The 13,023-nt window shown below is 33.6% G+C and overlaps 3 protein-coding genes across 6 annotated transcripts; 1 reads left to right on the forward strand and 2 right to left on the reverse strand.

Annotated features, from left to right (window-relative positions):
- The first annotated feature begins 908 nt into the window (after positions 1 to 908).
- On the forward strand, positions 909 to 4,089 carry LOC105776509 (beta-amyrin 28-monooxygenase). The gene is made up of 3 exons (XM_012599186.2): positions 909 to 1,950; positions 2,639 to 2,826; positions 3,581 to 4,089. Exons 1-3 carry the CDS (start codon positions 978 to 980, stop codon positions 3,878 to 3,880), a joined length of 1,461 nt encoding a protein of 486 aa, XP_012454640.1. The 5' UTR covers positions 909 to 977; the 3' UTR covers positions 3,881 to 4,089.
- Positions 4,090 to 5,901: 1,812 nt separating this feature from the next.
- Positions 5,902 to 8,694, reverse strand: LOC105776513 (uncharacterized). 2 transcript variants are annotated; one of them, XM_012599194.2, is made up of 2 exons: positions 7,678 to 8,694; positions 5,902 to 6,248 (listed from the first exon to the last, which is right to left on the reverse strand). In XM_012599194.2, the coding sequence occupies exon 1, from the start codon at positions 8,566 to 8,568 to the stop codon at positions 7,693 to 7,695; it is 876 nt and encodes a 291-aa protein (XP_012454648.1). In that variant the 5' UTR covers positions 8,569 to 8,694; the 3' UTR covers positions 5,902 to 6,248; positions 7,678 to 7,692. The 2 variants fall into 2 exon arrangements, with proteins under 2 accessions (XP_012454648.1, XP_012454647.1); XM_012599193.2 differs by having other exon boundaries at positions 5,902 to 6,256.
- Positions 8,695 to 9,749: 1,055 nt separating this feature from the next.
- On the reverse strand, positions 9,750 to 13,003 carry LOC105776511 (UDP-arabinose 4-epimerase 1). Of its 3 annotated transcripts, XM_052621539.1 has the most exons (10): positions 12,797 to 13,003; positions 12,612 to 12,673; positions 12,287 to 12,465; positions 11,991 to 12,115; positions 11,405 to 11,518; positions 11,206 to 11,313; positions 11,030 to 11,121; positions 10,728 to 10,869; positions 10,541 to 10,635; positions 9,750 to 10,456 (listed from the first exon to the last, which is right to left on the reverse strand). In XM_052621539.1, the coding sequence occupies exons 3-10, from the start codon at positions 12,345 to 12,347 to the stop codon at positions 9,955 to 9,957; spliced, it is 1,239 nt and encodes a 412-aa protein (XP_052477499.1). In that variant the 5' UTR covers positions 12,348 to 12,465; positions 12,612 to 12,673; positions 12,797 to 13,003; the 3' UTR covers positions 9,750 to 9,954. The 3 variants fall into 3 exon arrangements, with proteins under 3 accessions (XP_052477499.1, XP_012454642.1, XP_012454644.1); XM_012599188.2 differs by lacking the exon at positions 12,612 to 12,673; XM_012599190.2 differs by lacking the exons at positions 12,612 to 12,673; positions 12,797 to 13,003 and having other exon boundaries at positions 12,287 to 12,572.
- Between the last annotated feature and the right edge of the window lie 20 nt (positions 13,004 to 13,023).

Genomic DNA, 13,023 nt, shown 5'->3' on the forward strand with positions numbered 1-13,023 from the left:
ATTTATTTGTTCATTTTAAATCAAATAAACATATACATAACACTTTCCAACCTTTAAGTTCCATAACTTTTCTCTCTCCTTTACATCTTATGTAATTTTAATCTTTTGATTATGTATCCAAATAGGAAAAAAAATACATTTAAATCCCCACTATTATTTTCAATCTATTAGGTGAAGTCCAATTTAAGGTAACTTTTTGAGTTTTTAGTGGAAAATAGATGTGATTTGCAATGACTAAAATTTACGAATTAAAAGTATCACCACCGAACCCCATTTGACCAATTTTAGAGTTGACCTATAACTTTGGACTTATCTCCTAGTGACAATTATTTTTAAAAAAGAAAACGTTTTTAGTGGGTAAAATTCGTTGGGTTGAACTAAACCATTTTATAGTGGACACAATTAGGTTACTATGATATCGAATTGGTGTATAAATTTTATTAAATATGTGTTCAAATTATTTTATTTAAATATTATATAAAGACATAAAAAAAGTAAAAACACCATAATAACCATATTAATCATTATTTAATAAAATGATACATTAATTTTTATCAATTGAACCGATATTTATCTATTCGATTATGACACGAAAAATTTACATGAAGACAAATATATAATTTCATAGTACAAATTTATAATATAATAAAATCTTTTGTTAATTTTTAGTATCGAGTTAATTGATTAAAAAATAGTTAAAATTTATTTTTTTAAATTGACTTGAAATTAATAAAAATTATTTATAAACACTATTTACAGACTTTAACTAACAATACCAAACCAATAATTTAATTGTGAAATAAATCTTTTGTAAATATATTTTTAACTAAATTTTTTCCACACAAAACCTTAATAATTGAACTGATGTCTTTGCAGGCTATATTATATATAAATCCAACTTATTTCATTGCGTAAATCACCATCCATTAAATTTTCCCACGCTTTCTTTCTCAAGTAAGCTAAAAATCGCCACGGAAATGGAGATGGAGCTTTCTCCACTTGTTTCACTCACTGCTCCTACTAGTCTTCTCACACTTGCTATTATTTTCGTTGTCATCTTTGCACTAAGACCCAAACCCAAATCGAGTAGCGACAAAGAGCTTCCACCAGGGAGCTTAGGGTGGCCAATCGTCGGCGAAACTCTCGAGTTCCTGTTTGGGAACCCGGAAAATTTCGTGTTTAATCGGATGAGAAAATATTCTCCTCGTATTTTCAAAACAAAGATTCTCGGCGAAGAGACCGTCGTCATATGTGGTCCGGAAGGACACAAATTTTTGTTCTCAAACGAACAAAAGCTCTTCACCGCTTTCCGACTTCACTCCACCCAGAAACTATTCCGATCTTACCAGTCCTCCTCCGCCGCGTCCGTACAAAGCTCCTGCGACGCAGACTCGAAAAAAATCTTGCGTTCGCCGGGATTCTTGAAACCCGAAGCATTAATGAGGTATTTAGGCAAAATGGACGCCATAACACAGCAACAAATGGAGAAATACTGGGAAAAAAAAGACCAAGTGAAGGCGTTTCCACTCGCAAAGACCTTAACTTTGACTCTCGCATGTCGTTTCTTTTTAGGAATCGATGAACCAGAGCGTATCTCCAGGCTTGTTAAAAGTTTCGACGATATAACTTTGGGGATGCATTCGATTCCTTTGGATTTTCCGGGGACGGCTTTTTATAAAGCTAATAAGGCTGCGGCAGCGATACGGAGGGAGCTTAAGGAGGTTATAAAAGAGAAGAAAGCTGCTATGGTGACGGAAGTTGCCATGCAAGATATACTTTGTCATATGATTGTGGCCACCGATGAGACCGGCAAATACATGGCGGAAGCTGAGATTGCCGATAAGATTATGGGATTGTTGGTCGCCGGATACAGCACCGTCGCTACTGCTATAACCTTCTTCATGAAATACGTTGGCGAGAGACCTCACATCTATGCCAAAATTCTAGCAGGTAATAAATCATTTTATAAGGGACTTAAATAGGAATTTCCCCATAATTTTATAATATATTAATTGATGATTCTATCATTTAAAAAAGAATTTTAAACATAAGTTTTTTTTCATTTTGAGGTTAATGTAAAATTTTACCATTAATTAATTTTAATTTATTTTATATAAAACTTAAATACATTTGAGAAGCTACCTATCCTATTAGCCCCTAGTTTGAATTTGTGTAGTTGCCACATAAACTTGTTCAAAATTTAATGATGTTTAAATATGGTCCACCATCCAGCAGATAATTAGACTAATAGAAAAATACGAAAAATATTTTAAATATAAATATTAATTTAATTAGAATATTTTAAATTTTAAATATTAATTTAAAATTAAGTTCATAATATGAAATGTTACATGTAATCAACTCATATATAGTCCTACTAAAATGAATTAGTGGTAAAAGTACAATAGAGGTTTCCATATTAGGAATCGTATTTCCTTTATTCAAAAATAAAATAAATTAAATTAGTCCTTATATATTATATCAAAGAAAAAATTAGTTATTTTATAAAAATTTTATTCATTTTTACTATTAAAAACCGATTTTTGTATCACGTACTACTGTCTGATTATTCCATTAATCACGTCGGGTAAATTTTTTAATATGTTATGATTGTTAAGTTTTGTGGTGAAATATTCAGAACAATTGCAAGTAGAAGGTGATAAAAAGGCAGGGGAGATGTTGGAATGGGATGACATACAAAAAATGAAATATTCATGGAATGTGATGTATGAAGTGATGAGACTCACACCTCCACTCCAAGGCACTTTCAGAGAGGCCCTCACTGATTTTACTTATGCTGGTTACACTGTTCCAAAGGGTTGGAAGGTATATTTTTTTAGTAAGTTCAAATATAATTTTATTATTATATTCATTTTTAAAAGAATTTTTCAGAGCTAGAATTAAATTATAATTTTTTTAAAGAGGGCATTCTCTAATAATTTTATTTTAAAAAATTGACTAAAAACATCGACTAATTTAAATAGTAATTTTTTTGGGTGAAAGTATCAGTGAGATCTCTATACTAGTAGTTAGATTATATTTTTTCCCTTTATATTTAAAAAATGATAAATTAGTCATTGCACGTTAGATCAGAAAGCAAACTAGTTATTCTATTAAAAATTCTATCTATTTCTATTGATAAAAATTGCTCCCTACATCAGCATGAGGTACATGTGGTGCAACATGTCATTTTCGATTATTCTGTCAGCCACGCCAGTTTTTAACCGTATAAATGAATGAAACTTTTAACAGAAAGAATGGATTTGCTCTTCAATTTAACGTACATGGACTAATTTAACTATTTTTTGAGTAGAGGGGAAAATTGTAATTTAACTCCTTTTATAGGGGCCTCTATGATACTTTAATCTCTCCCTTTTAGTTTATATAGTGAAATTGCGTTTTGACCCCTTCAATAATTAATAATTCAATCTACATCCTCCAAACACAAAATCTCAAACTTCAACCCTCCAAAACTTAAAATTTTATTTCAAGCCTCTAACACAAGATTCCTAACCTCGCCGGCCATGAATTATAGAAACCTACCTAATTAAATCTGATCTAATACGGTGTGTGTGTGCAGATATATTGGACGGTAAGCACAACAAACAAGAACCCAGAATATTTTCCGGAACCGGAGAAATTCGATCCATCGAGATACGATGAAGGGAACAAACTGCCGCCGTTTACATACGTTCCGTTCGGCGGTGGGCCTCGAATGTGCCCCGGAAAAGAGTATGCAAGATTGGCTATCCTTGCTTTCGTGCATAACGTTGTGAAAAGGTTTCAATGGGAATTGGTGAATCCAAAGGAAAAGATTGTTGGTGATATGATGCCAACACCCAATAATGGTCTTCCTATTCGTCTAACTCCACGTCATTAAAAGACCTACTAGTTTTCTCACCTCGAAAATTATAAAGGTTAAATTGTATTTTAAGTCCCTCTACTTAAAATTTGACATTTAGTCCTTATGTTTTAGTTTGGAAAAATTAAGATGTCTTTTTTCGGTTAAATTCTACTATTAGTCCCTATACTTTGCAAAAGTTATGAATTTAGTCCATATACTTTAATTTGATCAAATTTATTCTTGTACTTTCGATTTGGTCAGTTTTAGTTTTTGTATTATGCTAACAGTTATAGATTTAATCAATATTCTCCAATTTGATCATTCTAAGTCCCTATATATTTTTTGAATTTTAAACTTTCAGTCTTGATGCAAATGACAGTTGTTAATTCATTAACTGAATTTTTGTAAGTAATATGTTGAAATAACAAACTGCATAGTATTATACATATGACCAGGGGCGAAACCAGAATTCTTTTTTAGGGGGGCCGAAATTAAATTGTAATTTTTACAATAGAAAAATTATAATTTCATCATTTTAATAGACTATATCTTTATAATTTTAAAAGGATTAAATTAAATTTTTATATTTTTAGGGGGGTCAAAGTGCAATTTTACCATTATTATTTTAAATTTTTAAAAATTTTAAAGGGGCCATATGAAAAAAATTTCATTTTAGGGGGGCCGAGGCCCCTACCAGCCCCCTCTAGGGTCACCATTGCATATGACCACATTAGATTTTGAAAATAGTAGAACTTAATGAATTTAATGAAAATAATAAAAGTTCAAAAGTTTAAGGACTAAAAATGACCAAATTAAAGTATAAGGGCTAAATCCATAAATTTTATAAAGTAAAAGGATTAATAGCCGGATTTAACCGAAATGATTAGTTGATTTAACTATTTGAAGTAACTGATAAACATTAGTAGAGATACCAAATTGTGGAGAATTAAAGTATGGGGACTAAATCCCAATTTTGACATAGTAAAAAGACCAAGAAAAAAATACGACCAAAAGTAAAATGACTGTTCACCTTTTTTGCTTTGTCGAAATGTGAGTGTTGGGTGTCTGTCTCTTTTATTACAGTAGTTGAGCCACAAGATCCGACAGTATCTTTGTACTTTGTTGTCATTTAACTTGTAAAGCAATTACTTTTTAGCTTTAGGTTAATATATTATTTGGTACTTATATTTAGTTTTAATATTTAATTTGATAATTAAATTTTTTTTATCTCAATTCGATATTTGAGTTTTATTTCAATGCTCAGTTTTCACCTAAGTTTTTTCAAATTAATGATTGAGTTTCTGTCTCATACAAGTATTTAAGTTTGACTTCAATGTACAATTTAGTATATGAGTTTGTCTTTTGTCCTAATTAAGTACCTATTTTTTTTATCAGAACATATATGTCAAATATTTATTGGGCCACATGATGTTTGTTTAGTTTGGGTACTAAATTGAACATTGAAACCGAATATAGGTATCAAATGGTATATTAACATGTATATATAAAGTATTATTTGGCATTGAAATTGCATGTAATTACTGTAGGCTTTCCACTATACCAATTCACATTTGGTTTATTGTAATGTATTTTGAGATGATTTATATGTGAAGTATTGGGTTATTTATGTAACGTAATTTATTATTATGGGTTTTGTATAAAAATTAATTAGTAATTATTTTTCGCTCTTTGAGAAGGTTGAGCTCTCATAGAAGAAAATTTTAATTTTTAACATGATCTGAAAAAGTGAAATTGTATATTTTATCTTCTTACCAAAAACAAAAACTCAAATGGTCATTTTATGTTCTATCACTTAAAATTGATTTAGTAATACATATTTTTATTTAATTCTATATTACAAAGATTTAAATAAATGACTTGGTTTTATATATTTAAAATTATATAAATTGCCAATGTTGAATAGACAAATCAATATGTAAAAACAAAAAATAGACATTCATAGCAATTTGTATTAGTCATATAAACCCTAAGGCAACAGAAATTGCTGAATTTGCATTTAAGGATAGAATTGTTAAATTTGTATTTAGAGAGTTAAATAAATCACAACATTAATTGTTAAAAATTTTCATTTAAGATGATAAACGTGTCCAAGCCTACGACTTCTTACAATGTTGCATGTAAACACATTTATAACCATGCAATTGAGATATATTTGGGTGAGTATATTTTGTCCTGAAAAACAAGATACAAGTACTTATCAATCCGAAAGACACTGATAGGAGTACTTACTAATACCGAAATAAAGCACGGTACACTAATTATCTTTTTTATTTAGGGAACATCATTGAAGAACAGTTTGTAAATGGCAAAGTAAACCAAGCTTTTTCTTCCTTCTCATTCTCCTCTTCCAATTGCTTGCGGTAGTCATAAAAGGCCTAAACACCTATCAACCTTTTGTGATGAAAATGTTAAGACACAACAAGTACAATGTAATCTGCTGACATAATCATTCAACAATTAAACAAATGATCATAATTTGATCCAAAACAAGCAGATGATAAAAGTACCATGGAAGCCATTGTACTAGGAGTCATTGCATTTTGCCCCATTTTCTAAAAAAATGAGCAAATCAGTCCCTGTACATTAGATCAAAGGTCAAACTTTCATCCATTTCTACTATTAAAAACTGGTCTCTATACATCAAAATGAGATACACGTGGCACACCAGATGTAACTATTTGATTATACTGTCAGCCACACCAGATAAAAATGGATGAAATTTTTCACAGAAAGGACCAGTTTGCTCTTTGATCTAACATACAAGGACAAAGCTGCCCATTTTTTTAGTAAAGAGGGCAGAATACAATCTAACTCAATCGTACAAGAACCTCCAGGGTACATTTACCTTAAGCAGACATAATATTGAAACCATCTAAAGCCTACTTCCATTGTTCTTCAAACTCGGATGTGACTTTCAACTAAGTATAACACAGATATGTTCCATGTTCAAGGATCCTTAAAGAATCTTATCACTAAACGAAAATGAATATTGAACGGGAATACTTGAAGAAATGAAATAGAGTTGAAAGTAACATAATCTAAAGCTATATAAACAGAGGACATGACAGGCATCTACTTACTCCTACGCATTACTGAATTCCCTATTAATCAAAGTAATAAGTAGAAGAACAACATTGCCTTTTGTTAGCTCTTCCATGCTTATTATCAAAATACTAATTGACAAACAATTTTCTTAGTTTTGGCATCCATGGACAAGATACATGATTCACCCAATTGCTACAAATAACAAAATTAACACACAGTTAAATTGCCTTGACTATTATAGGACTAGCTCTGCCAAGCTATTCACAATGGTTCCGCTCAAGGACCAAAAGCTATGTTACTCAGACTAGTTCAAGGATGTGTGTCAAATACAAATATATATATCCACAAGTTGGGACAGAATTGACGGTCACAAGTAAATCTGGGTACCATAAATGGAAGAATGTAAACTCATATAAATACCCTAACAACAAAATACTTCAAAGAAAAACACTGTATAGAAATAAAACCACCAAAACTCTGCAAAATGCAACTACAATGTTAAGATTAAAGATAAAATAAACATGCAAATTCAACATAAAAGAACATTCACAAGTGAAGTTTTCTCCCCAAGACTCAAATAAGGCAACATAAGTTTAAATAAACATATGAAATGAAGAAAACTAGGATCTTAATCTCTTAAGAAGACTCAGCTTCCTAAATGACTTAACTAGTCCTAATTAATCATACACATTACAGCCGGCAAAATGTCCTGTATCATTCCAGTATATTAGACAATAGAAGCAATTGGAAGCTGAAATATGCCGTACCAAATCAAAAGCACTCTACTGCTGCTGGTTCTGCTGCTGGTTTTGAGGGTTTGGAGGAGGTGGCATCCCAGGACGTGGTGGACCGAAAACAGGAACAGCACCAGGGGGAGGCGGCATTCCAGGGCGTGGGGGTGGTGGAGCAGGCATTCCAGGGCGTGGTGGTGGTGGACCAGGAGGTCCTCTCATCATTGATCCCGGAGGTGGAACCATTGGCCTCTGACCATATTGTGGTGGTGGGACAGGGAATTGTTGAGGTGGCCTTACTCCAAAAGCAGGTGGTGGTACCTGTGGAGGAGGACCACGTTGCATCTGAGGAGCCTGTGGTTGACCAGGGTAACCACCAGGTGGCATTTGTCCAGGTGGACGGATAACAGGAGGTGCTCCACTAGCAGCAGGGTAAGTCATAGGCGGAGCTGACAGTTGCGGAACCGGCGGCCGTGAAATCTGGGGCTGCATCATCCCAGGAGCCGGTCCACCAACACCACGAACAGGCCCAGCAAGACCAGGCTGAGCTTGAACAAGAGGACCAGTCGGAATCCCACGACCAGCAGCACGACCAATACCAGGTCCAGGAACAGCATTAGCAGCGGCAGACTTTGAACGCGACTCTTCAGGAGGAGGAGGACCCTCAACAGTCATAGAAATAACCTCTTCACCACGAAGAAGAACAAGACCAAGCGTTCTACGATCTTCACGCTCCTCATTGGTACTGGGGTTTTTCTTCCCTTTAGCCGGCGGCAACTTACGGAACTCCTCGCAGTCACCGAGTACGAGATTCATGTGACGATCGAAAGCCATAAACTTACCCACCAACTGACGGCCGTCTTGGATAGTGACCCGCATACGGTAGTTGATGAATTGAAGCATTTTGGAACTCTTGGACATCGACATTGTGGCCGATTTGCAGTGTGACAACGGGAGATTGAGGAAGATAAAAACCCTAACTAGGGTTTTGAATTTTGATTTCTCAAGCGGGCTGCCAGAGAGGAAATGAGAGGGAAAATTTTGTTCTTTATGTGCCCTCCAAGCCTCATCTGCCCATTATAATATAATAAATGGGCCATAAATTAGATAGATTAGGCCCAAATAATTTATAGTGTTAATTTTTATGAGACAAAAACAAAGGGTAAGTTTAAACTTTGACTACTTAACTTTAAAAAATTACAAAATAATTTTTGTATTATTCAAAAGTTTTATTTAAGTCACCAAACTGTTCAAAATTCTTATTTAAGTCATTTGGTTGTTAAGTTTTATTTTTAAGTCTAACTAGTGAGCTCCAAGCAACAATTCAACGGTGTAGTTGATCAGTACCCATTAACGAACAGAATAACATTCTTTAGATCCAAATTAATTTGATAATCAGTGTTTGAGATTGGAGAAAAAAGTTATTTAGATTTTGGTTTGTAGATTCGTGACATTTAAAGTTGTTTTATAATAATAATAAAAACTAAATTGTATAAGAGAAGGGGAAGGGGAAGGAGAGCTTTCAATAAGTGTAGGTGGTACGGACAAAGGTCATATAACAACGATTTTAATAGCCCAATAACTTAAAAAAACTTTGAAATAGTTCAGTGACCATTTTGTAATTTTTTAAAGTTAAGTGACCAAAACGTAAATTCACTAATATTTTAATAATCTTAGACATAATTTCCAAAAAAAAAAAAAAACTACATATACTTTTTAGTTTAAGTGTCTTTCCGAAAAAGTTTTTGCCAAGAGCCAACAAGCTCCTTAATAGGTCTCTGATCAAGGTATTATATCTCGACTTATCACTTAAGTTGATCAAATGGTATTATCAAAACCCTATCCAATAAAATATTAACCTGTTGAATACATCAACTCTCAGCAAATGACACTTCAAAAACTTTTAAAAATTGAGTAAACTTCCGTCAACAAATCTCCGACTACATCCATTTGCCACTATCAAAAGAAAACATAAGCCAAAGAAAGAATCAATAAAAGCTATATACCTAAGCATGGCATCAATATTATTATCATCTCAAATACACAAACATATAATATATCTATACTAATAAATATTTATTGATTAAATTGGAGTGACACTAATTCGATAAAAAGCAAAAATATAAGATATATATGATAAATTAATATAATTATACATAAAAGATAGAAATATAAGATATATAAAATAAAATAAATATAGTTATACATATGAATAATGGGTAATAATAGCAGTTGAAAATTATAATCTCAACTTTCCCTCCCTTCCATGCCAAATATAGAAGAACAACACTGAACTAGTCAAGCAATCATCATCTACGACGAACTGTATCCGTTACGGTGCGCCTTTTGCCATCTCCACGCAGTCCCTAAGCTTTCCTGCAGATCGGTAAACCGAGCTGTCCAGTTCAGTTCGCGTCTGATCTTAGTAGGATCGCTGAAAACTTCAGCGTAGTCCCCGGGACGGCGAGGAAGATACTCGACTTTTATATCCACCCCCGTGGCTTTCTTACATGCCTCTACGAACTCCTTCACTGATCTTCCTTTTCCGGTACCGACATTGTAGATTCCAACATTATGGGGCTTTGCGTGTTGAAGAGCTTTAACGTGAGCATCAACGAGGTCAGTAACGTCGATGTAGTCGCGTATGCATGTTCCGTCATGTGTTTTATAGTCTGTTCCTTTCACCTTTATACCGGGGATGATACCACGAGCTGCATCGAAACAAGCACCTGAAATCCGTCCTTGTTCACGTAACTCGGGTCTTGGAGCCTCGCCTAATCTTCCTTCGGGATCTGATCCGATCACATTGAAGTATCTGAAAGTTGTTTCATCGTAAATACGAGCTTAATGTTGTCTGAACTCTCAAAAAAACACTTAGAAACTGAAGTAAAATACAAACCTTAGAATCATAATCGCCATGTCCGAATTCTTAGAGAAATCCAGAATCATATCTTCGGCCATCTTCTTAGCTTTTCCGTATGGATTGATTGCAACCTGAGTTATTCCCAAAACAAATGTCAGTGACTGCATGTATCATAACCGTATAAAGAAAATAACTAAGCATTGAACCATGTTTTGCAACTTGCCTGCGGGGTTTCTTCGGTGATCGGCATCTTTTCAGGCTCACCGTACGTGGCACATGTACTAGAATATATCAAAGTCCCAACACCGTGGGCGGCCATCGATTTTAAGACCATCAAGGTGTTTGATGTAATGTTGTGATAATACCTGCAAATCATATGGCCAAACATTAGTAAACTATATCAAGGTTGCTAAACTATTAGTAAGTTTCTGTTTTGATCGCTCAATTTCAAAAAGTTACAAAAATGGTCACTGAACTATTCGAAAGTTTACATTTAAATGAATTAACAATTCAAAGGGGACGTACTTTAGAGGATCAGTTGTGCTCTCCCCAACATATGCAACTGCAGCAAAGTGTATAACAGCATCAAATGCATTCTCCGAAAATATTTTGTCTACCTAAGATACAATGTCAAGGAAAACAGTATACAACATATCCGTGTCTATATGACCGATCATAATAATTTCCACAAGTAAGGATACGGCATTTGGATCCCCTAGATCGGCGTAAATGAATTGAAGCCTTCCAGGTTCTGGAAATAACTCTTGTAGAACCTTAACGGCACCTATGTTTCCACGAGAAAGATTGTCCTGCAAAAGAAGTGATTCCTTCCTTAAAACGGAGAGTGACTACCGATTAGAAAACAAGATTGTTATATATACCCTTAAACTAAAAACATACCACAATCGTTACACGGTATGACTCCTTAAGAAGACGTAAAGCAGCATGCGAACCGATATATCCAGCACCGCCAGTTACAAGCACGTGAGTTACCCCTTTTTCATGTCGGGAGAACTGGAAAGACGGGAGTCGAGAATTTGGGGACAAATGCATAAATAACACGAGATCAACACAAAATCAACCATACTCACAGTGAACAATATTTAACATGATTCAACCTCCTTATAGCCGACATCACAATCCCAACAGGATAAAAATTGCGAATCACAAAACAAAATTTCATCTCATTTCTACTACTTTCTTATAGGACTATTACTTGATTCCCAAGAAACCTTATTCACTAAGATTTCTTATAGGGTCATATGCTATAATTGCTAATGAAAACCCCAGAAATATATATATACACACATACATGCACACATAAGTACCATCTTTAACAAGTGGTCCAATTATCAAACTAATCAAGATATCAGCAATTTTTTTTTGTATGCATATATATAAAGAAGAAATAGTCAAATATTTGCAGCCATTATCAAACTGTCATGCATTTTAATTTTCAATAATAAGAAGAATAAAGAGATAATACATGAGTTGGAGTACTGAAGGATGGAGATAGCTTGAGCATTATAATACATAAAGCTGTAAGTGCTGCAGCCATAAGTAATTTCCCAAACATATTGCTCTTCCTTTTAGGATCAGCGTATTCCATCACTACATGCAAAACAACAAAAATAAAATTAGGGGAAAGAATTGGGTAATTTGCATTTTAAGTAATCCTAGTGAAAAAATGGGTTGAAAATCATATACGTAAGCTAAGAAAATCATATGTGATCCTCAAAAGAAGAACTTTTTTTTTTCTCCAAATTCAGAGAAAAATGTTACCTGCAATGGGCATTGATCGATTAGGCCTTGCTTGGCTTCTTCCTCTTGCAAAATTTAGCATTTGGGAAAAAAAACTTATGGTTTATATATATGCTGCTTAATAAACAACAATTTATGTCTTGCTTTTCAATGATCAATCAAAGAACCTTTTCCTTCCAAATGCTTTTATGGCAAATATGCTGCAAAAAAAAGTGAAAACAGTGAAGAATAATCAATAATGATTAGACCCTTCATTGAAATTTTAGAAAAAAAACGGGGGAAATGCCAGAAATTAAAGACCCAATGAAACCGAAATGTAAGTGAAGATAAAAACAAAAACACTCACAGAAAAGGGGAAAAAAAAAGGCTTTAATGGCAGAGACCACCAAAGGGATTTTTTTTTTTTACCTGAATATAGAAACGAAAACAACAAATGACAAAACCAGCTAAAATAGCAATTTATAACACATGCAATAAATATTTGAATTAAAAAAACAAAAAAAACCCAGAAACTAAAAAAAGGAAACCCACCCACGAAGATTGGAAACGTGAGAGGAAAAAAAATACACGTATAAAGGGGAAAAAAGGAGATAAAAACTGAGAGTGGGATTTCGAGGTCAAATGAGTAGATTTGAATACAAAAGAAGAGAAAAAGCTTTGAATAAAAAAAAGAGAGAAAAAGAGGTGATATAGGCTGAGTTTTCTCCGCGTCCATGGCGTCTTTCAACTGTCAACTATTAATCAAACGGCCATTACTA

This window comes from Gossypium raimondii, chromosome 10 (assembly GCF_025698545.1).
Source record: "Gossypium raimondii isolate GPD5lz chromosome 10, ASM2569854v1, whole genome shotgun sequence".
Lineage (NCBI taxonomy): Eukaryota > Viridiplantae > Streptophyta > Magnoliopsida > Malvales > Malvaceae > Gossypium > Gossypium raimondii.

Coding starts and splice junctions, on each gene's coding strand:
- LOC105776513 (XM_012599194.2), bottom strand. CDS start 8,568: ATGTCGATGTCCAAGAGTTCCAAAATGCTTCAATTCATCAACTACCGT.
- LOC105776511 (XM_012599188.2), bottom strand. CDS start 12,347: ATGCTAAATTTTGCAAGAGGAAGAAGCCAAGCAAGGCCTAATCGATCA. Junction 11,314..11,404: donor CATACCGTGTAACGATTGTG/GTATGTTTTTAG, acceptor CTTCTTTTGCAG/GACAATCTTTCTCGTGGAAA. Junction 10,636..10,727: donor TCACCGAAGAAACCCCGCAG/GCAAGTTGCAAA, acceptor GGAATAACTCAG/GTTGCAATCAATCCATACGG.
- LOC105776509 (XM_012599186.2), top strand. CDS start 978: ATGGAGATGGAGCTTTCTCCACTTGTTTCACTCACTGCTCCTACTAGT. Junction 1,951..2,638: donor CTATGCCAAAATTCTAGCAG/GTAATAAATCAT, acceptor TGAAATATTCAG/AACAATTGCAAGTAGAAGGT. Junction 2,827..3,580: donor CTGTTCCAAAGGGTTGGAAG/GTATATTTTTTT, acceptor GTGTGTGTGCAG/ATATATTGGACGGTAAGCAC.